This window comes from Rhagoletis zephyria, unplaced genomic scaffold, assembly GCF_001687245.7.
Source record: "Rhagoletis zephyria isolate East Lansing unplaced genomic scaffold, Rhagoletis_zephyria_1.1 Rzeph_scaffold_02915, whole genome shotgun sequence".
Lineage (NCBI taxonomy): Eukaryota > Metazoa > Arthropoda > Insecta > Diptera > Tephritidae > Rhagoletis > Rhagoletis zephyria.
The window spans coordinates 28177-54901 of NW_016159999.1; the positions used below are offsets into that span (position 1 = coordinate 28177).

The 26725-nt window shown below is 34.4% G+C and overlaps 2 protein-coding genes across 4 annotated transcripts; one reads left to right on the top strand and one right to left on the bottom strand.

The window, feature by feature from the left end:
* The first annotated feature begins 7809 nt into the window (after window positions 1–7809).
* LOC108368005 (actin-3, muscle-specific) lies at window positions 7810–10890 on the top strand. The gene is made up of 2 exons (XM_017622741.1): window positions 7810–7889; window positions 9461–10890. The coding sequence occupies exon 2, from the start codon at window positions 9492–9494 to the stop codon at window positions 10620–10622; it is 1131 nt and encodes a 376-aa protein (XP_017478230.1). The 5' UTR covers window positions 7810–7889; window positions 9461–9491; the 3' UTR covers window positions 10623–10890.
* Window positions 10891–14879: 3989 nt separating this feature from the next.
* yrt (erythrocyte membrane protein band 4.1-like yurt) lies at window positions 14880–23104 on the bottom strand. 3 transcript variants are annotated; one of them, XM_017622743.1, is made up of 12 exons: window positions 23011–23104; window positions 22191–22946; window positions 21211–21358; window positions 20971–21147; window positions 20695–20903; window positions 19849–20636; window positions 19647–19790; window positions 19248–19367; window positions 19006–19157; window positions 18678–18880; window positions 17542–18342; window positions 14880–17353 (listed from the first exon to the last, which is right to left on the bottom strand). In XM_017622743.1, exons 2-12 carry the CDS (start codon window positions 22389–22391, stop codon window positions 17210–17212), a joined length of 3087 nt encoding a protein of 1028 aa, XP_017478232.1. In that variant the 5' UTR covers window positions 22392–22946; window positions 23011–23104; the 3' UTR covers window positions 14880–17209. The 3 variants fall into 3 exon arrangements, with proteins under 3 accessions (XP_017478232.1, XP_017478231.1, XP_017478233.1); XM_017622742.1 differs by having other exon boundaries at window positions 22191–23082; XM_017622744.1 differs by lacking the exon at window positions 17542–18342 and having other exon boundaries at window positions 22191–23082.
* Window positions 23105–26725: the final 3621 nt, after the last annotated feature.

Consider the following 26725-nt stretch of genomic DNA (forward strand, 5'->3'; position numbering starts at 1 on the left):
GGAGTGAGGAAAAAACTGTTTTCTGGAAGGAAAATTTTACATTTCTGCTGTGCCAATTCGTAACTTTTTACTGTCGGAGATTTATACAGCTTCTTTGATGCCGAATAAGGTCAGCGAGTTAAACAATGAAAACGCAGCATCTATCTACATATATATAGAAATACCTTGCCTTTTTTGATTTCAATTCTTCCAGCACAGCATTTATTAGACGTCCTAGGGGTAATATTATAACAAAAACGTTTCAAAACCTTTAGGTAAAAGTGTCACCTCACATTTGTCAAAATTTACAATCCAGAGTACATTTATATCAATTGGCACAGGCCCAAAAACGTTTGAAACTTATTTATGTATGTACATTAATGGTTTCGGTTTCGTGATATTTATAAAAAAATAACAAAACACTTTTAACTTGACAATGTTGAAAAAAAAAATCAACATGTGAACACTTGTTTGAGTCACTGTATATGATAATATTATAAAAACTTATACACATCTATACCCACTATTAACATACATTAATAAGTAATTTTTAGCGCTGACTTTGAGTCATTCACGAAATTTTCGAGCACATATCGTCGTTGCCTTTGCGTTTATATACATATATGTAGGAGGTATGTCGTATGGGAGGTTGTGTCGTAAAATTATTTATCGTCATCATTAACATTAAACAACTGTTGACTCTGAGTAAATGTGGCGGGTATTAACCTGCAGTCTAGTCAAGTTGATTTGCATTAAAATGTTTAGATATTTTCATGCTTCCAAATGAATGCATGCATTGTTATCGAATAAACATTTATTTGGACATTATCACTGACAGCTCCAATTTTAGAGCAAAATAGTTAACAAAAAAACGGCAAAATAATCTCGTTTTAAATTTTTTACCCGTTGTTATGGCTGTCAATATTGTTTTCGTTGTCGGTAACAAAGAAAAAGTAAGTTATTCTGTACTATAGAAGGACTCTCTCAAATGAGAGTAAAAGGAGAACAGATGCAGAAGTGCATGGGAACGCTAAAAACACTATTTCCTGTAAAAACTTCAGTCAGTTTGTTTACATGTCATTTGTACAACACTTATTTGGCTGAAATATCACTAACTAATTATAAAAATCTATACATATTCAAATATTTCGTTGTTTACTTCCATTTTTGTACAAATACAATGATCTTTGCTTACACCGCTTTCCGTTTTTGTTTGCACATGCAAATCAGCTGATCGCTTAACACTTTTCATGAACTTACAGGAAAAAAAACTATGGACTAAATCCTGTAACTTCTGACTAGGAACATTTGCTCAGTTACTCTCTCAAAAGTGTTCCCACTCACAGTTTTATGTCAATAGGAACGACTTCCTGTAAGTTCTGACTAAATCCTGTAAACCGGACTGCTATTGGAAAAGACTAAATAAAATTTAATCAAAAATAGCAACACTTGTTAATGTTTCCCACATATAGATATATAATTATTCTGTTCCAATAGCAGTCCGGTTTACAGGATTTAGTCAGAACATACAGGAAGTCGTTCCTATTGGCATAAACCTGTAAGTGGGAACACTTTTGAGAGAGTGCTTTTTACGTTCCCGTGCACTTCTGCATCTGTTCTCCTTTTACTCTCACTTGAGAGAGTAAAATTGTAGTTTGACAGTTCCACAGGTTTTAGTCCGAAGTTCAAAGGAACAGACTAACCACATACTAAAACAGCGTTTCCACGACAACCGATTAGCAAAATCGATAACAAAAATCGATTAGAAAATCAATAACAAAATCAATAAAAATGTCGATAACAAATCGATAAAAATATCGATAACAAAATCGATAAAAAATATCTAACAAAATTAATAAATTATATAACAAAATCGATAAAAACCTCGATAACAAAATCTATAAAAAAGTCGATAAAATACCTTATTTATTTTTTATAGATCGTACTTTCTCATATTACTAAAATTTTTTTTTGTAGATAGGCTCTTCTACTCTACGGCAGACTAGCTGACATCTGTAAAATTAATTTGTTTAGTTTTCTTTTTATAAAAATATTTATTGTACCTATATCTTATTTATGGCAGATAAACGAGGTTTGTTTTTACAATTCTATTTTTTATTGTATAATAAAATGTTGTTTTTTACTCGGTAACTTTTAGGTAACTATTTTTGTAAATCTGGTCAGAAAATTTTTTGCCGTGTGGCAACCGTGGTGTAAACAACATGGATTACCTCGTAATCTTACTTACTTTCCCAGTGGGTGTATGTACAATATGTATGTATGTATGCATCTGCTTGTTTCATAGAATGAAAACATATTAACTCGTACATATGTATGTAGGTACATATAAAATCAAAGTGCGAACTTTTACGTTTATACAAATATTTAGTATAATCCGAAGTGGCTATATTTATCATGTGCTTAAATTGTCAGAATTTTCTATTTTTATACTAAAACTCACTCGCCTACAACCTGCTAGCGTAGAAATAATTAATTGCATATGTATGTATGTATGTATTATATTTTATTATTATTCTAAACAGTTTTTTCCAACGCTTTTTTTGTTGATATCCAAATCGGAGGATATATTATTCTTAACGATGGTTTAAAAAAAAACTTTAAGGTAAACTTGAATTATGTATTACATATATATTTCCATAAATTTATTAGTATGCATTTCAATTTGTAACTAGTTCCAGCAATTCACATTTAATATTTAAAAGTAAAAAAACTTAGTTTTTTCGGTTAAGTGCCTGTAAAAAACTTCATTACCCCTTTGCCGAAGATATCTATATATGTATGTAGCTACATATGGGACGTTTGATGCCAACCGCGTCACCCTTCTCTCCAAAACTTCGGTCTCTCAAAAGTATTGTTCAATAACAATAATAAATAATATTTTGGCGCTTGCTAAGTGATCGGCTGTGTTTCTCCTGCAATTTGTGGTGTGTGTCTTGATGGACGGTCCTAGAGTTTTATGCCGCCTCCGAACGGCAAATGGATTATATGAGAAGCTTTTTCATGGCTTAAATATACTCAGAGGTTTACCATTCATCATCAATCATTTTCTCTAATTATGTGTTGATGCCGCTTTGACCAGGGATCGAACCTTGATGCTGCGGAAAGATAGTACGCATATGTAACCACGCGGCTGCAGCGGCTTTCTTTAAAATGTTATTCTGTATACAGTGTCTATATAAATGCATGCATATAGAGTATTCCTGAAAATACTGCTCTTTACAAATATTTTGAATAAATGATGTTTTTAAATCATGTTGAAACAGATGACATAACTATGATAAAGGAAAACGTCAACCAGCTTATATGAATTTTCTTCGCAAGACCAAGTCATTTTCTTAAAGTAGCGTTAGAGCAACGTAGAACAGTTAACTCTGAGAGGTGCACAACCAAATTTGTTGTCAAAAATCTTGCATAAATAGGGAAAAGGCAACGAAAACCGACCAATTGCAATTGCTTTCGTTGTATTTTGACATGAAAATATGGCATTTACTTGTCCAAAAAAGTCCCTGCAAACGACCAAATATTTTAATAAATATAAGCAAAAAACAGTTATACTTCATACATGCCGACAAAAACTTTGTTCCCTTGGTTTTTGTACGTCTTCTAGCTACAGAAAAAGTAAAGATCGTAAGGAAGAAGGCATCATTTTTTGGTATTTAGAAAAGAAAACATCATAACATATGAGCAACATTTCGGAATTTTATTATTATACAAATATTTAAAGGTAGCTTCCTTTTATTCGCCATTGTTCCCATTTGACGTAAACTCTGCTTGTGACATTTTCTTCTATATTGAAGCTACCATATTCTTTGAAAAAATTAAAAAGTGGTTTTTTGCTTTTAAAAAAAATATTTCAAAAATTATTAAAAAAATATATATATTTATTTGGAGCATAATTTTATAGCGAGCTTTTAGTAATTTATTTCTAAAATTAAATATAAAAGGGAAGGCTACTAAAATACTCGTATTACATTGCGTAAGACACATAGAGAATCTATTTGTGTATGCAATTACTTTCGTCATTATTTAGTACGATTAGTTGCATATTTCGGGATGGTCATGTGCATGGTAACTTCACAAAGGTGTTGTTTGTTTGTTTGTTCCACCCACTAAGCGAAACGCGACACCAGCAGCAGTACAGCGAGTAATTTATCTGGAATTAGGAAATTTTTTACCTACCTCTTCATGACTAAATCATGCGTTATTACAAATAAGTTTATGCAGCCATTGCTGCTTTCATTGACGGTAAACTGCTTTTAACCATATTTCCACTAAATAGGATGCAAGTTAAAACAACATTTAATTCCTAAATTTCTTAAAGGGCAAGATGTATGTAGTTATATTTCAGGTAACACTGCAGATAACGCAAATTTTTTTGCGATAAGTTAATTAAAGGTATTTCAAATCAATACATACTTATTAACAGCTCTGCTAATACGATGAAATAAGTAAATTTGCCTTGCGTGTTATTATTTTTTAATGCATACAAAATTCCTTAAAAAATATTAAAATTTCCAAAACAATTATTTGTTGAGGTGGCAGCGCTACTTGCAGCAATCTAAAAGAAGTATAAACGACATAAGCACAGTTTGTGCCAAAAAATTTCAAAGTGAAACTACCTTCTTATTTTTAACCGACGTCACAAAAAAGAGAAGGTTATGACATGTTCATTTATCCGCTTTTTAATGCCTTTTATGGCATTTTTGAGGTTAGGTTTGTATGGGAGGTATGCTTTGAAATAAACCGATTACGCCCAATTTTTGAGGGTTCACATACAACATACGGACAAAATTACGGAGTCATATATTCATTGGTGCGCTTTTTCATGGCAAGACTTTTGAGGTTAGGTTTATATCGACCACGCCAATTTTTTTTATTGATTTTTGTCCATAAAAGTCGCATACAGAAAATTTAGGTTCTACACCGACTCCTTATTTTTTGTTTTTTAAACATTTATGATACTGTACCACTATGCGACGTACAGTCCTGACTTGACACCCAACGGTTTCTTTTAGTTCCCATCAGGGTAAGCTTTCAAAAACCGCATTTTTGGGGCGCCGAATTCACTGCTGGAAAAATGCTTCACCAATTGGTTTGAGCTAGAGCTGGAACTATCCGTGTATCCGTTATATCTTGTTATGCGAATATCCGGTTAATAGCCGTTAATTTTGCTCTCAGGATATCCTGTTAATATCCGTTCATTTTGTTATCCGGATACTCGGATCTTTTAATCAGATATTCGTTTTATCGGGACGTTCAAAAAATCCGTATGGAGCCTTCAGTCCTAGTTTGAGCATAAATAAAAACACCATTTTCACGGCAAACATTTTTTTCTAGCCTAGAGACTTATTTAGTGCCCCTCGTATATTTCAATACAAAAATAAATGGATATAAGCGCCCCATAAATGTGTGAATTTTTCTCATGTTGACAATTAGGGCAACCCAAAATATGTTCGGGCGTGTTTTTCAGGCTGATGTTTCAGGAACACGCTGATGAAATGCTTAAAGCTTTTCCAAACAGTTATATTTCTTAGAGCATATTTTTGTTACGTAATGAGATACAAAACGTGGGCGGTTACAGGCTTCGTGGTACTACTACAAGCACTAGGGCAAAGTTACGCACCGGGAGTCAATTGTCACCTCCTAGAATAACCCCTTAAATGCGACAACAGAAAGCATGAGTGGTCGATTTGCGATGTACCGGTATTCGACTCTGGAACAAAACAAATTGAAATTTTTACGATTTTGCGCATTTTCTTCCATAAGAAAAAAATGCAAATAGCAGTCAGCATAAAAAATATTAAAAATCAACGCAATTTTACAGTAGCTTAAAACTTGCACTTTATTATACTAAAATTTAATAGGCTACAAGACTGCATACTCAAAAAAAATTAAAAAAAAAATCTAAAAAAATTAAAAAAAATTTTAAATTTTTTAATGTACTCATTTTGCTCAATATTCGGTGGAAAAAAATTCATATAAGTTTTTAAGTGCATATTTTGGATTGTCCTATTGATATTAATGGATTTGATAACACGAACTTTATATAAGTGTTCTAACATGTTTGCCTTATTGAGGAAAAATTAAGCATTTCGGCTTTCTGCATACCACAGTCATTATAAATTGTTGATGATTTAATACCAAACTCTATGACGTTCCACATGACTGAATAAGGCACATCTTTATTACTGATAAGATGTTTCAATTATCTTTCAGGGCCCTTCCTTAAAATATTTGCTTGTATGAAGGTATGTATGTGTGTATCTGCTATACTTGCTTGATTTCTTCAATACCCATATATGGACGTCAGCATACTCCTTTTTTAGCTGACATTTTTTGCATACATAGATACATATTTTTTATTGAATGAATTCAAATTAGACACAAAAAGTGCTATATTTTTAATTGTAGACTTAAGCGATTACTCATTTCGAAAATCTCAATATTTTCATCACCTGATGGGTTAACATTTGCATTTGCGTGCACAAATTCCTATACGCAGATTTCAACATACATACATACATACATAGAAATGTTTGTGCTGTGCTGCCCACAATTTTCCATCCAATCCATTTATGGGAAGAGGCAAACGTATGCTAACGTTGCCACTTAAATATACTCAAAAATATCAAACGTAAACAAGCGAAGAAGATGTTTCCTGCCAACAAAAATTTTACAAGCAAAACGCAGAGCGTACATACATACATATGAGTGTTAGTATGTAGTATGTATGTACATATGTATGCGCGGATACAAAGGGACCAACAAAGCAAAACAGACATAAAAACAAAGAACTTCCATTGGCTATTAGGGGGTCGGGCATGCGACGTAGTACCTAGGTACACATAAGTGTGCGGGTGCATATAGGGCCAAAATATGTACTCGCACATATGTACATAAGTATGTACACAATAACAAAAGCAAATCGCTAATCCCACAAAAATGTCAGAGAGAATAAAAACAGACTATAGAAATATTTTCATAAAAATATTTTTGATTTTTCCACAGCAACATCGTTGCACTTGTCATTGTATTTGTGCGGTGCTTCAGTGTTTGGAATACGTTTGGCACCTTTTCTATTTTCAAAAATTAATTGCCTATTTCAGACGGCCTCCGCAGCAGCGCCAGCGTCTCGGCCCACTCACTCGTGCTGCTATGTGGCTAGATCGTTTCGGCACGAGATCGGAGAAAAATCATTTTTGAAATCATTTGTGTATTTGTTTGTGCGCTTAGGGGTGGGGGCGGGGAGGTGTGGGGCGCAGGCACATTAAACAGACATACATATATGTACTTGTGTAAGTGTGGGATGGATGTGTTTGAGTGTATGTGTGCTTTTACTCATCAACATGCACTGGCAGTCCATTTATGTTTTGATCGACTGAAAGATGCTAAAAATTCAGTGGAAAACATATGTAAATATGTAAATACTTACAAAAATAAAAATAATAACATACATGTAAATATGTATACTTCTGTAGTATGTATGCACATATGTATGTTTATACTGTAGCCTGTAAATGTTCTGTTTATTTCAGTACACCGCACTAGGCGTCTACAGCTCTTCTTCCGCAAAATTATATCAAAAAATATTCTAACTGACTGTGGGTCACAATATACATATGTATGTATGCATGCGCCGATAGGACCCCACACCCATAGCAACACACCTACGGTATTTGCGTACAATGCATACAATTTGTGCTTGTATGCGTTCGTGTACACAATTGGAATTTCCTTTGCTTGTGTGCGATTTTGAAAAATGAAAATTTCATTTGGTTTTGATTCTTGTAGACAGTATAAATATTAGTGGTGGCATGTCCAGTAGTCACTCGCAGTTCTACGGTGAAAGTGTAGGTTTGTCTCTTCATTTCATTATTTAATTAGAAAAGGTTAGTGCAACTGAGAAAACTTGGATATTTTACAACAGAAAAAAAAAGATATTCAAATATTTTATCAGTGAAATGTGTGAAATACAATAAATAAACGTGGAAGAATATTTTAAAGAATGGATTACATAAAATTCTACGTCTTGGAATGCAGTCAATCCTTTGAGTCGATTAAAAAACATGTTTGGAACGTGATTGGATTTTAAAATTTCATATTGAAAATTATATAAAAAAAATATTTAAATTTAAACACTAAACACTAAGCATTACAAAATTTTGCGAATTATAAAAAGTTGACGGAAAATATTAAAAAAAATTGTGTTTCATTTTTTTAAATACTAAACAAATAAATTGTGTTGAAGATGTTATTATTATAAATTTAAAATTTTGAGACCGTTAACTTTTGATGCTTTTAAAATTTATTTAGTAATTTTTGTCGGCTTAACGGTTATAGAATATCAAAAAGGCATAAGAAAATTAAGACTATTCATTCTGTAAATTAAATTAAATACAAATATGCAAAATTAAAAAAAAAAAATAAACAATAAATAAAAACAATAACATTTTTTTTAGTACCAGTTACCAATAAGAGTTGGTTTAAATCACATTCCAAACAAGCGATAAAACAAACAAAATGACAAAAAAAGCAAAAATGTCAGAAAAATTTGCATTTTTCACTATTATGGTGCTTGAAGTTATTTTTTGCGCTTTTTAAAAGCTACAAGTAACATCACAAATTAAAATTTAGTTTAGTTTTAGTAAATAAATAAAAGCAATGACATAAATTTTTTGAAACTCAAAACATTAAGTAAAATATTTTTTATGCGTATTTGTTTCACAATTATTTTTTTTGCTTAAAAGTTTTTAAAATCTTAAATATTTATGTATGCAAATAACTTAAATGCATTAGGAAAACAATACTTTTTAAAAATAAGCAAAAAATGTCAGAAAAATTTCCATTTTTCACTTTTATGGTACTTGCAGTTATTTTTTGCGCTTTTTAAAAGCTAAAAGTAACATATCGCAAATAAAATTTTAGTTTTTTACAAACAACGTGCCAAACTTTGCACATTTCACCAAAATTTGTTTAACGCAAATTTTGGCAATTTTTCGAATCACTGCCCGATTTTGAACAAAAAAGTTATCACAACTGCCCGTTAGCAGGTTATCTGGTTTTATTCTTCATTCAGTTTTGCAACAATTAAGTACTCTGAAGGGTCGTAATCATATAACCAGGGCCCGCCGAGTCACGGCAACCGTATTCGAATGAAATTCGATTGGATCGCACAAAGAAAAAGGCAAATATTTGCTCTCCAATACAATTTACATTTGAAAAGCGAACTCGCTATCGAATTCCGTAATTTAAAAAATATATTTCAAATGGAATTTCGTTCGCCCACGAATGCCGTTATTCGGGTAGAAATAACTTGATAATCAGAAAAAAGAAGAAAAAAATTACAGAAAATTCTTCAAAAATGTTTCATAATCTAGAATAAAATTAAAAACGTCATGACAACAACAACTACTTACCCGCACCTCTTCGCCTTCTCTTTTTTTCTTTGCAATTTCCGCAGTATTAGCATCCAAGAAAAATAACGAAACAAAATGTGTGACGACGAAGTTGCTGCTCTGGTTGTTGACAATGGCTCCGGTATGTGCAAAGCTGGTTTCGCCGGTGATGACGCACCCCGCGCTGTCTTCCCCTCAATTGTGGGTCGCCCACGTCATCAAGGTGTGATGGTCGGTATGGGTCAGAAGGACTCGTATGTCGGCGATGAGGCGCAATCGAAGAGAGGTATCCTCACCCTGAAATATCCCATTGAGCACGGTATTATCACCAACTGGGATGATATGGAGAAAATCTGGCATCACACTTTCTACAATGAGTTGCGTGTCGCACCCGAAGAACATCCAGTATTGCTTACCGAAGCGCCACTGAATCCCAAAGCCAATCGTGAGAAGATGACCCAAATTATGTTTGAAACCTTTAACACACCCGCCATGTACGTCGCCATTCAGGCTGTGCTCTCACTGTACGCCTCCGGTCGTACCACCGGTATTGTGTTGGACTCTGGCGATGGTGTCTCACACACAGTACCCATCTATGAAGGTTATGCCCTGCCTCATGCCATCCTCCGTCTGGATTTGGCTGGTCGCGATTTGACTGATTACCTCATGAAGATTCTGACTGAGCGCGGCTACTCGTTCACCACCACTGCTGAGCGTGAAATTGTGCGCGATATTAAGGAGAAATTGTGCTATGTTGCTTTGGACTTTGAACAAGAAATGGCCACTGCCGCTGCCTCGACCTCATTGGAGAAATCCTATGAATTGCCTGATGGTCAAGTGATTACCATTGGTAATGAACGTTTCCGCTGCCCCGAATCACTCTTCCAGCCCTCATTCTTGGGTATGGAATCGAGCGGTATCCACGAGACCGTCTACAACTCCATCATGAAGTGCGATGTGGATATCCGTAAGGACTTGTATGCTAACATTGTCATGTCTGGCGGTACCACCATGTACCCAGGTATTGCCGATCGTATGCAAAAGGAAATCACTGCCTTGGCGCCATCCACCATCAAGATCAAGATCATTGCCCCACCAGAGCGTAAATACTCCGTATGGATCGGTGGTTCTATCTTGGCCTCCCTCTCCACCTTCCAACAGATGTGGATCTCGAAACAGGAATACGATGAATCCGGCCCCGGCATTGTCCACCGCAAATGCTTCTAAACGCTCAAACAAGAGAATCAGAAAACTGAGGGCTTTACAGCTCCCCCCTTTGCTATGTATTGTATTTGTTTTATTTGTAAACGTTTATTACTTTATTTTAAAATTAATTATGTATGTAAATATTTTTTATAAGAACAAAGATGTAGCAACAACAACGGCACTAGATATACCAAAGATTATAACACTATTGAAAAATACGTATATATGCGAGGACACTAAAGAGAAAAAACACTACAATGAAAATCCCACGAAAAATAAGCAATTATTGAAAATATATATGTACTTATACACCTATAATTTAATTGAAATCTACAAACACTAAAAATGCGTTTTTATTTGAGGGGGCAAAAAACTACAACAAGAGTATGAGCACTCCATTAGGAACTTAGAAGAGGAACAAATAGCGTTCCAATGCATATAGGAAAATACCTTCATATATTAAAACCATACATCTCCATTAAGCAGCAGTATACAACCCCCACACACGGCAGCTAAGTACTCGTGTATGTATCTAGATAGCATAGCCATAAGTCCATTAGTACGCTGAAAATAGACGCTTAACAGCAAAAATAGCAGCGCCTTTCCTCCGTTCGACGGCATTCGAATGCCAGCCACCTGCACAAACAGCCGAAAGACGCCCGCAAATGCAGCCACGAAGAGATCGCGCATAAGTAGGGTGACCATATTTATGAGAGCCGAATACGGGACAAAAAATAATTTTGCAAATTTTTTCCACACTGAAACAGTATCTTTATCATCGCAAATTTGTAGGATAATTTTCTCGAAATTTTTACCGCGTAAAATTTGTTAAAAAAATTCGTAAAATTTCGGTAAAATAAAGAGCAATTTTAAGTCGGTAAGGCTTACCACTGATTTTGGCAATTTTTTTTTATATTGACAGTGTTACACTTTTTTTTCATACAAAGAAAGTATGTTCGACCATTTCTTTTTTAAGAGAAACAAATGAGCAATTTTAATGAGTTACAAAACTGCAAACAAAAATTGTTTCTAAAAATTCTAATTAAAAAGTTTGAAATTTTGGCGAAACATTGCAGAATTATTTTTTTGCACAAAGTTGGAAAATTGGTATTATATGGTTTTTGTTAGGAAAAGACCTTTACTTTCATAAAATAAATAATAAACATTAAATAAGCGTGCCATTTTAATGAGCTGTTAAGGCGTCGGAACACCGAATACGGGACAAATACAGGATGTTAAAGAAATACAGATCATTTGGCGTCCCGTATAAAATATAAAAAAATAACCAGGACAATGGGTCAAAAAAGAGAACTGTCCCGTATAATACAGGACGGATGGTCACCGTACGCACAAGGTGTATCCGCTCGTACCAAGTTTCTTCCATATAAAGCTCGTTCGCTTCTGCTACGTTTGCTGAGTGATTCACCCGCCTTCGACAGTTTAGTTAATCTTCGTGTTTATATTCTATGTTCGCCCACGGTGTGTGATTTATATCTTCAGTTGTCTACCCCATACATCTACTACAAATAAATATTCAAAAATATGTTTGAGGTTTCTAAAAATATTCCATCGACATATTCGTACCTACACTAGCGTAGAGAAAAAGCATTATGTGTGTTTGTTTGGTTGTTTAGTTGCTGAAGCATTCGCATATTTAAAAACTTATTTTCCATTTCTGGTCAGACACATGTTGTACATAATTTGCAAATATATTGTAAACACTTTTGCATATCGTCCTTAGAAATTTTGTGCAAATTCATTAAAGATTTAGTTGCTATAGTGAAGCTAAATATTTCAGTGTATGTAAACAGGGCCGAATTTAAGGACAGGCTACATAGGCGCCAGCCTAGGGGCCCGCACTAAATGAAGAATTAAAAATAAATAAAAAAGGAAGAAAAATATATAAAAAAGTAAAAACATATATACATATTTACAATTTTTAAAAAAGTAGGAGGCTCTGAAAGCGGGTCAATCAAACACATGTTTTCTTTCTTTCGTTTTTTACCCATGGCGAAATAAACAGGTGAAGTAATAAAAGAGCTTCCTCTCTTTATTTTCTGACATTAGGCTGCCTTATAGTGAAATCTTATAGGCAAACTTTCAAATAGGGCTCTCATTTGACTGACTGAGGCGTGCGCTGAAAAACAAATAAGGCCGTCGAATGTGACTCCCAAGATTTTCGGATCGTTGACCGTCGGTATCCTGTGTTCATCGACGTGGACGTCCAGTTCCAGCCTGACGTCCTTAGTCCAGGTTAGTGGAAAGTGTGGCGGTGGATCTTCCTAACGCAGGGTCGACGTTGGTTCATACCATCGCTCATCTGTGTGGTCATGGCATTTAAAAATGTATTTTACCATGTTGGTGTTCGGCTAGTTTCAAATACTTCGTCCGCCTGGGGGTTGTTTTTGCCACTAGCGAAAGGAGGAATATGGGCCGATATGAGTCTCCTGCGTTCGCCTTGTTCCCAGTCTTGAGAAGGGGAATGATCCTACCTATTTTTCATATCTCGGGGATGATCAGGGTGGACAGTGACAATTTGAAAACTGACTGCTAAAACTGCTGCCCACAGTTTGCTTGCCCCACTGGAGAGATTGCAGGTCTTAAGATGATCTTTCCACGTTTTCCGCTTAAGTTCATTGATAAGTTTACTAAAGTCCTTATTGAGATCCCTGATACGGATTAGACTGGCGGATTAGATCACGCACGTGTGCGAGTCCCGCCGGATATTGCGCACAACTACTCACGCGTATGTTCGCAATGGAAGAGCTTTGAATATGTGGTCGGCATGTTCCCGGAAACAGTCTCAATTATAGCGCTCTTCCACGATATGTATTTTCATATGTAAATGTTACTTTTCGGATACGTTCCAATATATGGTACATACGAGTAGATACAAAAAAGTAGCATTTACATATGCAAATTCAAACACCATATAAATTCACATTTCAAACTTTGTACAAAAATTATAAAAATTCTGCAAATCTTCATCAAAGTTTCAAACTCTTTTAATCAGATTATTTAGAAAAGAGTTTACGGTTTTCGGATGTGAAAAAATCTCACGGGCGTCAATAGCGATTACTATGGACAGGTGATCTGATGCCAGCGTTAGCACTGATTACCATTCAATGTAATTTATCAGACACCTATTTCTATAGTCATTGCTGACGAAAAATTTTTAAATTTCGATGAAAATTTCTGGGTATTTCTTCTGCAATTCGCATGTATCTTCATTTATTGTGGATGCTTTCTTCCTTCAGTTTATGATTTGGAAAAATTAAAAAACCTGTATGTACGGATTTGCACGAATACACGTATATGAGTTAAAGTTAATAATTTTGTTTTTAAATATATTTTATTTGTATATTTCATTAAAAAATATATATGTATATTTATATTTTAACAATAAATCTATATATTAATACACTAAATTAAATATAGGTAAATATTGTATATTATTTAAAAGTATGTATATATGTTATTAAGTACATATATGTATATATATGTATGTATAAATGTATTTTCAGAGTATATATTGGGTAAAAGTATGTTGTGTTTTTTTCGGGATTGATCAAAATATTATTGCGACCATTAATGCCAATTCCGATCATAGTAAAAGGATTTGCTATAAAATAATACTCATATTTTATTTTAAGAATAGATTAATTACTACCACATAAATGGAAACTTTGCTTGTACATAAGCAAGTAAGCATGTACATTAGGGTGGCCCAAAATTTTTTTCTTCCAGCCACCCCCCAGATCTGAAGAATATCAAAAATAAGGAGACTTGTATTTTTTCCGAAATCGATTAATATTTACCCTTGCCACCGGGCCTTTGAAGTTTCACATGTATTTAACATGAGGAAAATATTTTTTTTTTTCACGAAATCGTTAAAAACAAATATTTTTGATCGAATAAGAGTATTTCCATTCAGAAGTCTTCAAAAAATAACACTATGATGCTTTTTTAACTTAAAAATTTTACTAAGTGTATTTTATTAACAGATAATATTATCTGTTTTTTATATACATACAAAAATTAGTTATTAAACATTTTAATGACCACATCAATGAATGTGTGTAATTCGTGTTTGCATTCTACTCGATGTTTTCTGTAGGTTCGTGGTAGAAAAAATTTTGAAAAATAGGGCTGCCAGATATTTGAAAATTTAAAATTAATTGAAGGTCAATAAAATATTTAAGTTTCTTCATCAAAACTAAAAGCGTTTGAAGACATTTCAAAATATTGTTGAACGGGGTTGCCACCTTTCTAAAAAAAAGAAAAGAACAATGAATATTAAAAATTTAAACTTTTTAAATACCACAATATGTATAAGCTTTGGACTAACATGTTTCTAAACAGGGTTGCAACCCATCTCTCAACTAAGATGAGGTAATTACGTAAGTTAAGTGAAATGATGCAATATGCATTTTTACACATTCGATAGTTAATGTCTTAGATATGTGCGAACTCTATCCAGAAATATGTAGGTATTAAAGCTTGTTTGAAACTCATATTATACTTGACCGCATGTAGCATGATTTAAAAAAGTTGTTATTATAGATAAATGGCAACCCTATCCAAAAATATATGTGAATTAAAGTATGTATTTTCAAAAACCTTTGCTGGGAGTACATAAACCTTGATACCCATATTGTGCTATTAAATAAGCTTAAACCATTAATAACCGTTATTGAATTTTTTAGTAAGGTGGCAACCCCGTAAAAAAATGTTTTAAATTTCTTCAAACGATTTTAGTTTAGTTGAAAAAACCTAATTTTTTAATTGACCTTTAAATAATTTTAAATTTTCAAATATATGGCAACCATATTTTTCAAAAATTTTTACCACATACCCACAGAAATAGTCGAACTGAATGAAAAAAAAAACAAATAAATACTTCCATTGAGCTGTTCTTGCGTTATGTGGTCAATATAAAATAACAAATTTTTGTATATAACAGATACGGTTATCGGTTATTAAAACACACTTTGCAAACTTTTGAAGTTAAATAAGCATCAAGTGTAATTGTTTTAAGACTTATGAAGGGAAATGGTCTAATTCAATCAAAAAATAATTAGTTTTAACGATTTTATTGCAATTTTACGAAAAAATGTATTTTCCCCATGTAAAATGCATGGGAAACCGGTGGCACGGGTAAATATTAACCCTTTCGAAAATAAAAAACACGCCTTTCCTTATTTGTGATATTCTTCAGCTCTAGGGGGTGGCAGCAGGAAAAATCAAAAGTTTATTTTTCTATGTATTTTTGGACCACCCTAATGTACATGCAATGCATTCTTTGTGATAGTAAAGGAATATTTTGGAAAATTGTTTAACGAAGTTTGTGGTTAGACTCTAAAGGGAATCTTACATATCGTTTAATCAAAAATATCATTTCAGACTGTCACGCAAGCCTTATCGCACGCTTTAACGCTAAGCATTAGTTATAAGAGTCCTTTCAAAGGCAACTGATGGCTCTGTAAATACGTACTATATATATGAAAAGTTTCGAAATGACATATAATATTAGTTATTGAATAATTTCTGCATAAAAGCTAAATGTTTTACTCTTTCGTGTACTTGCCATATTTCATTTTCATTATGAGTTTATTTTCATTCTCTGATAAAGCAGTGCACATCTTTTTTAACTTAGATAGACGAATCTGATTATTTTAACATGTTATTTTTCCAAGAAGCTTATAAAAACTCATATAATTCACATAAGTTCAGCTTAAGGTTTAACACTTTATTAAGCGCCAATTATAAAGCAACAATTTAGTGGGCATATGTATGTACTTACATACTTACATATATTTTATGTGAGCATGCTATTGTATAAACAGACTATAAAATATCGCTTTGCCACTTTGGGCAAATGTCAACGCAACTTGTTTACATGAGGAGACTTTGCAAAAGACAATTAATAATACGCGCGCACGCATAAGTAACTTATGTGATACATTCCGCACATTTGTCATACAGCATTACAATACAACGGTACATAAGCAAACACTTAAATTAGTCTCTCAAACCACAAACTCCGTTTAAATGCCATTTGTTCCTTGCTATTATTTAGTAGGATATATATATAATTACTAATTTTGATTTACGTGTTTATGTTTGCATGCAAAAACATTTAAAATGCTATAAAGGCGGGTTCTTATTCGCAGCTGCTTAAATCTTTAAAAACATTGAAATAATGTAGTACAATAAGGCACAAACTTTCGTTACAAATTAACATTGTTCAGCGCTTAAAAAATTGATTTTATTATTTAGGTATTACTATACTGTGTAGAATTGCGTAAAATGTCTTATCATTTACACATATCCATTAGCTGCATGTGTATAATAAATATGTATGTACTAAATTTGGAATTTCGAATTTCAAAAATAATGCCATGTTTGTGGAATAAGTAAACAATAGTTATAGAAATAATTTTAAGTTATCGTTTTAAAAATAAAGTAACTACTTGACGCATCACCAATACCATTCGCTACTCTATCGAACCTCTCTATAAATAGATTTGAGTTCGAAACAATTTGTAATTCGTAGTTTACACATTTTAAAAAGTATAACATATTTCAAATATTAGCTGATTGAGCACTTACAATTGCGTTGTAATGACAGATTTTCGTAGAATCGTTGGTTCTTTACCTTTTGGCGCTGAAACTACCTCCGATGACACTAGCCAAGGCGAGAGCATATCGTTGTGAGACGGTATATGTGTGACGGAATGATTATTCGGATGCTGCAAAACAAACAAAGAATCAAAAATAACTTAATGAGTACATAAAACATTATTTAAAAAAAAAAAAAAAATAATAAACCCAAATTACGAAAATAAACACAAAACATAAATCGAAAACAAAAGACAAAAATGGTTCAGCATGCAAAACCCCTACACCGTAGCAAATGCCCAAGTAAACAAATCCAAACCTTATTTTCAAATTCTTTTTTCGTTGGTATTTGAGCATCAGTTTCGCTTCGCTCTTGCTCATTATTCGCATCATTCGACGCCAGCTGCTGATGCTGCTGCCGCTCTTGTTCACGTAAAGTGGAAAAAAGTGTGGTGCCAGCGGATGGCTTATTCGCCGACTTTTGTTGGTTGCGCCCATCGATATTATACAACTCCGTTTCCTGATTAGTTCCAGCCGTACTAGCGGAGGCTTTCTTATCATTTGTTGTACGCGCGTTATTATTGATTATGTTATTAATGAAAATTTCATTTATCAATCGTTCGGCAGCTGAGGCATTAGCAGCAGCTGTAGAGTTGAATGTATGCGTGGGCGTAGACGGTGGTGTGGTTATTGTGGAAATAGGTGTTGTAGGCGTAGTGGGTGTCAATAAGCTATCACCTTCTTTTGTTGAGTCATTCCCCTTTCTAACTGTAAATGTTTCGTTAACATTCGTTAAGCTTGTAGGACTTGCTGCTGCTGCTGTGGTGAAAATCGAGTTGTTATATGAATTGTTGTACGAGGATGACAAGGAAGGGCTCATGGAATTAAAATCGGATATAAAAGTTGCATTCGAAAACGGTGATATTGTTGTTTTTGAGGCAGATATCTTCTTCGCCGATGATGTTGTGGTAGGGGGTAAAGCGGCAGCATCCGTAGAGCAATTATTAGACACACCAGCGTCAGTGTTGCCACTACCCACTGTAGCAACAACTCCGCTGGATATTGTTGTGGTACTCGTTGGCTTCTGTTCGGTTATGCTCAAAGTTAGTTTATCACCGCCCTAGACACAACACAAAAATGGTAACACAAGCAATGTATGTAAACACAAAAAACAAAAGCGACAGACAAATTAAACATAAATTTTAAGACGAATTAATTTTATTGTTATGAATGGTAAAATTAAACAAATAATAAATAAACAATAGTAAAATTTGTACATAAAGTTAATACCGCCGTTAAAAACGCATACAAGCATATTGTGACAGAATTCAAAATAAAATAATTACNAATAATAAATAAACAATAGTAAAATTTGTACATAAAGTTAATACCGCCGATAAAAACGCATACAAGCATATTGTGACAGAATTCAAAATAAAATAATTACAAACTCACCACAGAAATGTAGGTGGCATTCAGTGAGTCAGGACCATCGCTGTTGTAAGTTGTGTTATTGTTCGAACTAATACTGCTGAATATGCTGTTGTTGTTGTTGTGCTGCACCGTACTGGGAGCAGGCACAAACATTTGATTTGTCATCTTAGCATTCGTATTGACATTAGAGAGCGCACTGGTGCCAAGTTCTTCCTCTACGCGCGCTGTAAAAATGAATTTGATTAATGCAGAACAACAAACAAAACATGGTAAAATGTTTAAACCTATTCATATTCATGATACTTATATATAAGTTTTAGATTTACATAAAATTATATCGCTAACATACCTTTCAAAATATTGCACTTTATGTGACCCGGTGGCAAGGCGCCTCCACTAACATTTGCCAGCTTTACTTGATTATTCGGTTTATCCGAATTCGAAAGGCGTTTCAATGTTTCCGTATTATGCTCCATATCGAAAGTTTTATTAATGGTAACCCTAGGAAATAATTTAACAGGATTAATGTTTATATAATTTTCCTAAAATTCAACTGTTAAAATGAAGCACATTAAAAAAAGGTGGCTCTACCTGATACTGTTAGCATCATTAATAGCTTCAGTTGCTAGTATAGATGGGGATGGATCTTTAACAATGGACTTAAGTAATGAATCTAGCTCTTTATCTTTATCCGATAAGGCACTTCTAATGCTGCATAACGAGATAAATGTAAAATTAGTATGTATAGACACTTAGCTACAAACAAAAAGCTTATTTACTAAACAATAATTCAGTAATGCAACTTGCAGTGTACACTCAAGAGAAAAACATTTACAGCAGTTAAATAGTACGATTTGATCAAACAATATGAAATAGTAGTATGCAATAAATTTCAAGCGTTTATACAGAAATATACTTATTGACAGAAAATTTGTTTATTTAAAAGGCGCAATGACATAAAATTAGTAAGCAAACATTTATAAGAATTACCTGAAACCTGAACTAATGGAAGCTTTGCCAAAGGAGCCGTGGTGCGAGGAAGCATTATTTCTAAATGGATTGGTATCATCTGCATTTTTCGTCGTGCTTGTTGGATAAACGCTGCTGGCTGTACCATTAGTTTCACCATCCAGTCTAAAAAGCATTTTTTTTTTTAATTACTTTACCACTTAAAAAATATGGGCATACATACTTTACAGTCAAGCCTTCTTTATTACAACAATCAAGTTTACTATAGCCGCCGTCTTCGCCGCTTGAGTCCGATCGCATAGAATTTCGGCGCAGAGTACCAGTATTGCTTCGCGCTGCAACTGTGCTGCATGTAGCTGAATCATTTAGTACTTCTGCATTGTAGATGACTGTTTGTATGGATGGCGAGGGTGTAGCAGCATTTGAAGGTTGCTGTGTTGTCGAAGTATTCGTTAGTATAGAATCGATAGTAGTATTGATTGGTTCGTTTGCAGCAGCGGCTGCTGCTGCCGCTCGCGCATTTACAGCTGCAACAGCTGAAGCAGCAGCTTCTTGTGAAGCTTTTTGTCGCTCTCGTAGCAAATGAGATTGGCGGCTGGCGAAACGTTGGGATGGACGTCGTTCGAATTGTACAGTGCGACGAGCACGACTCTGTTGTGTGGTTTGGAATTCTGTGCGACCGGAGTAGCGGAAACGCGAACCCATACGGAAGAAATTCTGACGTGCCGATGGACCCTTAACAGGTGCGCGCAAACGGAAGAACGTATGGTGTTCCACAGCACATTTCCATAAATGCTTGCAAGCCTTCTCGTTATACAAGCGAAAAACAAATGTATGCTCTTGCTCGCGACCTTCATCATCATCTTCAATAACGATGAGCGTAAGCTTCTTCTTTTTGAAATCCAATTTACTTATCTTAGGCCAGAAGAACAGGCCTATTTTCTGATCACGTTCAAAAACCAAAATCCCTGTTGGTGTCAGACCAAGGTGATACTCGCAACCGTCTTTACCCTGCATAATAAGTTGTTTTTCAGTGCACTTGTAGCATTATTAAGATGGAATTGCTTACCAAGACCGTGTGCATATCAACGCCGTACATATCCAACCATTTAGCTTTGTTTAAGTATGCTGTTTCAGCTTGAGCAGGTGTCAGACCACGACATGTTTTATATTCATCCAATATGGCGATTTCAAGATCCTCAGTCTGCTCAGGAACAAAACGAAATTCCGAGACAGTGGCTGCTGTATGAACTTGGTCATCGTAGTCACCAAGTTCCGCTAAAGAAGATTATTATTATTGAATACATATATTGCGAAACAATTTTTCTTCAAATTTTGTTCATACATTGCAATGCGAGCGCACACAGTTCAGCTGCTTTATCATCGGGACAATCTAAACGACCTTCTAAAAGATCTTGTTTCAATTGTAGGAAGAATAAATAGCGTGTTAACTCTTCACGTAACGTATTCGGCTCAGATGAGTAAAATTTAACTTTCATGCGGAATGTGTATGGTGGACCAACTAAAAAAATATGTTTAACATTAAATTATTAATTGCACGATAATTTAAAGAAGGTTTACTCACTTTTTACTTGCTTTTTAATAGGTTTTGTTGGATCCAGCCAGTGTTTAACGTGGTTAGCATCTGTGAACTGCAAACCAAAATAGTCTTTTTCAATTACATCTAGGGCGTAGAATACTTGCTCGTACAGGAAGCTGCCCAGCGCTTTTTTCTGTCAAGATAGACATAAATATTTTTAAAACAAGCACATGTAGATATGTACTCGTATGTACCTATATCAAATGAATGTAGTATGTACCGGGATGGCAAAAGGCTTTGTCTTAGCCAAATATATCTACAAATTATGTAGATTCAATAAATTTTATGTACAAAAAGTTTTGAAAGGTTAACAAATTTTAATTACATACCTACGTACTTTATCATTCATTATTCAATCTAATTTCGACGTGGTTTTAATACATGCATATACATTTACATACAATGCTACAATCGATAAATTAAATTTGTTCATCAAGTAATTACTTAGAACACGATTTTTTGCCAAGTTGATCAACTTTTAATGATAGAATGAGAAAAAAGTAACAAATATACAACGGCCTAGTGCTACTAATCGCATAATTTGATTAATGCTTCTACCACATCCTCCACATTAATACGAAGTCGTATTCGCATACTTTCTCTTTTCCGTTCTAAATCTACATTGAAGTCTTGTTGTTGTTGTTGTTGTAGCAGCATACAAATTCCCCAAAGACTTTTTGGGGAGTGTTGCTGGAGTGACAGTCCTTGGCCAGATATAAATCTGGGTCGTTCCGGTTACGTAAACCCGACTGTCGTGGGAACGATTGAAGTCTTGTAAAACATTTTGCTGTGCATGCCTAGTCCGGCATCTGACGGATGCCATCCGAACGAATGTAACCATTCGCAGTTACCTGTTATGACAGTGTGAATCGGATTTGATTCGTTCGAATGGCATCCGTCGAATTCCGGAATAGGCATAATTCTTTGGAGTTTCAACACATACATACATACATATTCATGCTCACCGATAATTCTATGGAGAGATCCGTATTGTCCAGCAGCACCACGCGACATTCGATTTTATTTTTATTTACTGGCATGCGGTGCGGTTTAATTTGCGTACCACCACTATTAGTCGCATTCGGAGCACCTGCACCGCCAGGCACGCCGCCTCTGCTCTCCACATAGTTGCTACGCACCTTCCTGCGACTAAGAAAGCGTAACATTTCCCGGCAGTATGAGTTAAATTAAAAGGAGCATTCATTCAACCACTTAAACACCTTTCACTTCTTTCCACCCGCGACGATTTTTAATCATCTATGTACTTCGCGAACATGCAGTCAGTGCAGCCGCTTTTGGAACTTGAGTCTGTATCCTATTTCTAGGTGGCGTCGGAACTAGTGTTGAGCAGTAATTCCAGCTTCAAGCCAGCGCTAGGATCACATACAGCAACTAAACCACCGCCCCCGCCCCAAACGGATGAACTTGCTCCTTTTCCACTGTTTGCTGAGTAGCAATTTAGTTGCAGACTTCGCCTGCGATCACCACAAAATCGAATCACAAGTTTTCTAAGCTCTTTACACCGTTTTATTTGACGTGTATGCCCGTTTTTTTCTCCACTACAAAATCAACCACTCCTCATCCAAGAACATGGTAACTTTTCTTCTTGAATTTTAGACACAACAACAAAACAAGTTTCACAGGTTGTCCATGCAAGGCCGCAAATAAAACGTAACGAAACCGATCAAGGCAAACCGAATTTGCTTTAAAGTTGTATAGCGCTATTAAAACAAAACATTTAGCTATACGAAGTGCACTTTACATGCAGAAAAAAGATGAAATTACCAAAATTATTTTAATCGAAAAAGCCAACAGCACATAATGCCAAGAAGAAAAAACGCAGAGTTGCAATCCAACTTTAAGCAATGCTACCAATTTGAGCAGTCAAATGCCAGTGTAGCCATTAAACAAAAGCAGAATATTACCCAACCGACGTTAGCAACCCATTTGTGAAAATGTTAAGATTTTTGTATTGCAATCGATAGTTCGTCGATTGTTCTTTAATTTTCGTCCATTTTTAACGTTTGTTCGTTTGCCAAAAATTTATAATTCATTTTTCAATTTTCGCTTTACGTAATTCCTGAAGTTAGCACCCGCAACAGACTATTTTGGGTTAATTATTATTGCAATCGATAGTTCGACGTTTGTTCTTCATTGTTCGTCCATTTTTAACGTTGGTTCCTAAGCCAAACATTTATAATTATTTTTTTACATTTTACAGTTCCTGCCTTTAGCACCCCAAATGTAAGGATTTCATTATTCTCATTTGTTAAATGTTAAAATTCTATATCAAAATCTGTATTAATCAACGCAAATTAAAAAAAAAAAATTCAAAAATTAAGCCAATTAACGAAATGGCTGTCAAAATTCCATAGTTTTTTAACAGATTTAAACAAACAAATAAACCGCCAAAATATCATCAAAAATTAACGGTAAGTCTTAGGGTGCGTTCGCAAAGTAAGTAGGGCCAGCCGAGCGGAGCTGTTCCGAGTTTTCGAGGGTTTTTTTGACTAGGTATATTTTCATTCGTAAAATGTCGCGGAAAAAGGAGATTCAAGCTTTGCAGGCTAAATTTGTATTTGCCACCAAAACAAACGAGGTTGCTACTTTGAACAATTCTGCGAAATGAGAAAATACCAGTCAAACTACAAGCATGTGAGAGCTCGCTAACTGCTCGGCATTCGAGAATAAGTATGATTCGTACTTAATGCGGTCTACACGTGCGGGATCTCTCATGCGTCCTCACGCGAGCGAGATTTTCAGGCATCTAAAGACAGCCGGTCAGTTTTGTGATATCTTTACAGCCGATTCCAGGCAAAACGCTCCGCTCTGCTTGCTACAGTGTGAACCTCTGTAGCTCCGCTCCACTCTTCCTTACTTCTGTCGGCACCACTCTGCATTCTGTGTGAACGCTACTTAAAAATTGCACGAAACTTGTTGTCCCTTCTAATAGATTTAAGTACGTTCTTTGTATTCAGGTGTTTTGTTTTTCATACCCGAGCGCACTTGTGCATAAGGGTATTATAACTTTGTTCACATAACGGCTGTTTGTAACAGACAAAACTAAATCGACTAAAGTTGTTTCTACGGAATCTGGAACTATCAGTGTGCTGGTATTTAAGACTTTAATCCTCAACATACGAACACCCTGGCCTTGTAAGGGAACTCGAGAATAATCTCCCTGCCATCAAAGAAAAGCTTTAAAAAAAAAAATCGACTAAAGCTGAAATTAGTCAAGAACGTAAACCTACCGGTACATAAACCCGAGTCAGCTGACACGATCTGTCTTACCAAAGCGCCATGTAAATGAAAACTCAACACCGCAGAATTTTTCTGTAGTTGTAGCCCGTAGCGCAGAAATCTGCGGAATTTAGATTTTTCCGTGTCAGCTGATTTCTCCTTCTTTAGATGGTTGCCACTTCGTCAGTTTTACAGATGGTAAAAAAGATATAAGTTCCTATTCAAAATATGTTTAAAATATTTGAAATTTACTATTGAATAAGGTTTTTGTTGAAAACTAAGTAGTTTATATTTAGCTAAAATCTATTATAGCACGAAAAATTGTAGTTGAAAGGGTAAGTTTATGAAAAGGCATTGATGAGTGGCAACAGTGTAGTAAGCAACACTGAGGGCTCCAGTAATCGACAAAATTCTGCGTATACAGACTGCGTTTAAGTATACGTTCTGCGTTCTCGACTAATTTCAGCTTAAGCGGTTGATGTTACTATGTTTATACGCACGTATTATTTGCAAATCAAAATTTGCAAAATGGTAAACTTTGCCGTATAAACGCTGTGTTAATTTTTTATTTGCAAATAACTAAATCACGCAAATAAGTATTGACTAGTGGTACTATGTGCAAATAAGCTCAAGACGCCGCCATTCTTTGGTTTATTTTCTTTTTCGATGGTCATATTATTGCCGTTTTATAATCAAGCAACATTAAAAAATAATTTTTCATCATCGAATAAACAGTGAGTTAGATATTTGCAAATTATTTTTATTTGCAAATAGCTTACGTATGAACGTAGTATGTTTATCCGTCTGTCCGTCTGTGCACACGATAACTCGAGTAAAAATTGAGACTTGGTACGTATTCTTCTTTTGAGCGTAGGACGGATGGTATTGAAAATGGGTAAAACCGGATAATAACCACACCTACCTCCCATATACCGGTTGTTTTCAGAAATAAGAAAACTGCGATATTTTAGTAACTGCTGAATCTTGTTCACCCAAAATTGATATTTACATTGATTTTTAGACGAAAAATAAGATTATAAATTTCTGGAAAATAGGCGTAGCCATGCCTACTTATGAATATATGTGTATATCTTGGAAACCCCTCCACCAGTTTCTCCCGAAGTTGGCGCAACTGTTGGACTTAATATGAAATATCAAACGGCTGAAAAGTTTTAAAATCGGCAATAACCACGCCCACATCCCATATAACGGTAATTTTCAGATATACGAAATCTTCAATAAATCAGTAAATACTGAAGCTAATGTACTCAAAATTGATGTTTGCAATAATTCTTTCGCACAAAAAACGTTGATGAAAACATTTTGAAAAAATGGGCGTGGGACGACTTTATCGATAAATGTGCGTAAAACGGCGTTATTTGCTCAGCTGCTAGGTTAATGGGGGGAAATGGCAACACTGTACTTATTTCCGACGAAGGAAAAAAGAAAAACACAATAGCGATTTTTGCAGATGCTAGAGCTGGGATACTATCTATAGTACCGCCACTCGATAGATTTCGAAACGATAGTTGAAAACATCGATAGTATCGATAGTACTATCGTCGTGAGAGGTATTGAATTGAAGTACTAAATTGCTTAAAAATTAAATAATTAATAAATTTATAAAATTTATAAATTACTTTGTAAATTAAAGAGATTATATAAAATTGTTTAAATTTGAGTGCATCAAAAAGAACTTCTTATAAGAATAAAGTAAACTTATTAATTTATGCGTCTGAATTATATATGTATATACTTATATACATATACTTGCATCCACTTGAATAGCGACAGGCAAAATCTGAATTTATTTTTTATATGGAAAAATTAATTTCGGATTTTATTTGTCCCTTTTAAAGTGCAGAGAAGAGAAATTGGCTATAATAATATATTTCTAGTACTACAAAACAAACAAAACAAAATGTATTCGTTTAAATTAATAACTCATACTTATAAAAGTTCAACTGAGATCAAATACGGAGGCGCATATCAAAATCCGGACAAAGAAAAATTTTAACATTTTACCATATTATAAGAAAACGAATAAAGTATTGGTCAAAATAACAGCACCACAACATTTTTAGCAGTCTTGGCTATGTTGTTGTTGGTTTAGTGTCTTATAATTTTTTATAAAAGTTGTACAAAACATAAAAATATACAAAATCATTAAAATTTTAAGCTTTTTAATTCGAATTTCTATACAAATTTTGTGTAAGCGGCTTTATAGCTTATTAAATTTTACTATAACTCAGTGTAAGCT

Coding starts and splice junctions, on each gene's coding strand:
- yrt (XM_017622743.1), bottom strand. CDS start 22,391: ATGTTACGCTTTCTTAGTCGCAGGAAGGTGCGTAGCAACTATGTGGAG. Junction 19,791..19,848: donor AAAGAAGGCTTGACTGTAAA/GTATGTATGCCC, acceptor AATGCTTTTTAG/ACTGGATGGTGAAACTAATG. Junction 19,368..19,646: donor TCCATTAGTTCAGGTTTCAG/GTAATTCTTATA, acceptor CTCGTTATGCAG/CATTAGAAGTGCCTTATCGG.
- LOC108368005 (XM_017622741.1), top strand. CDS start 9,492: ATGTGTGACGACGAAGTTGCTGCTCTGGTTGTTGACAATGGCTCCGGT.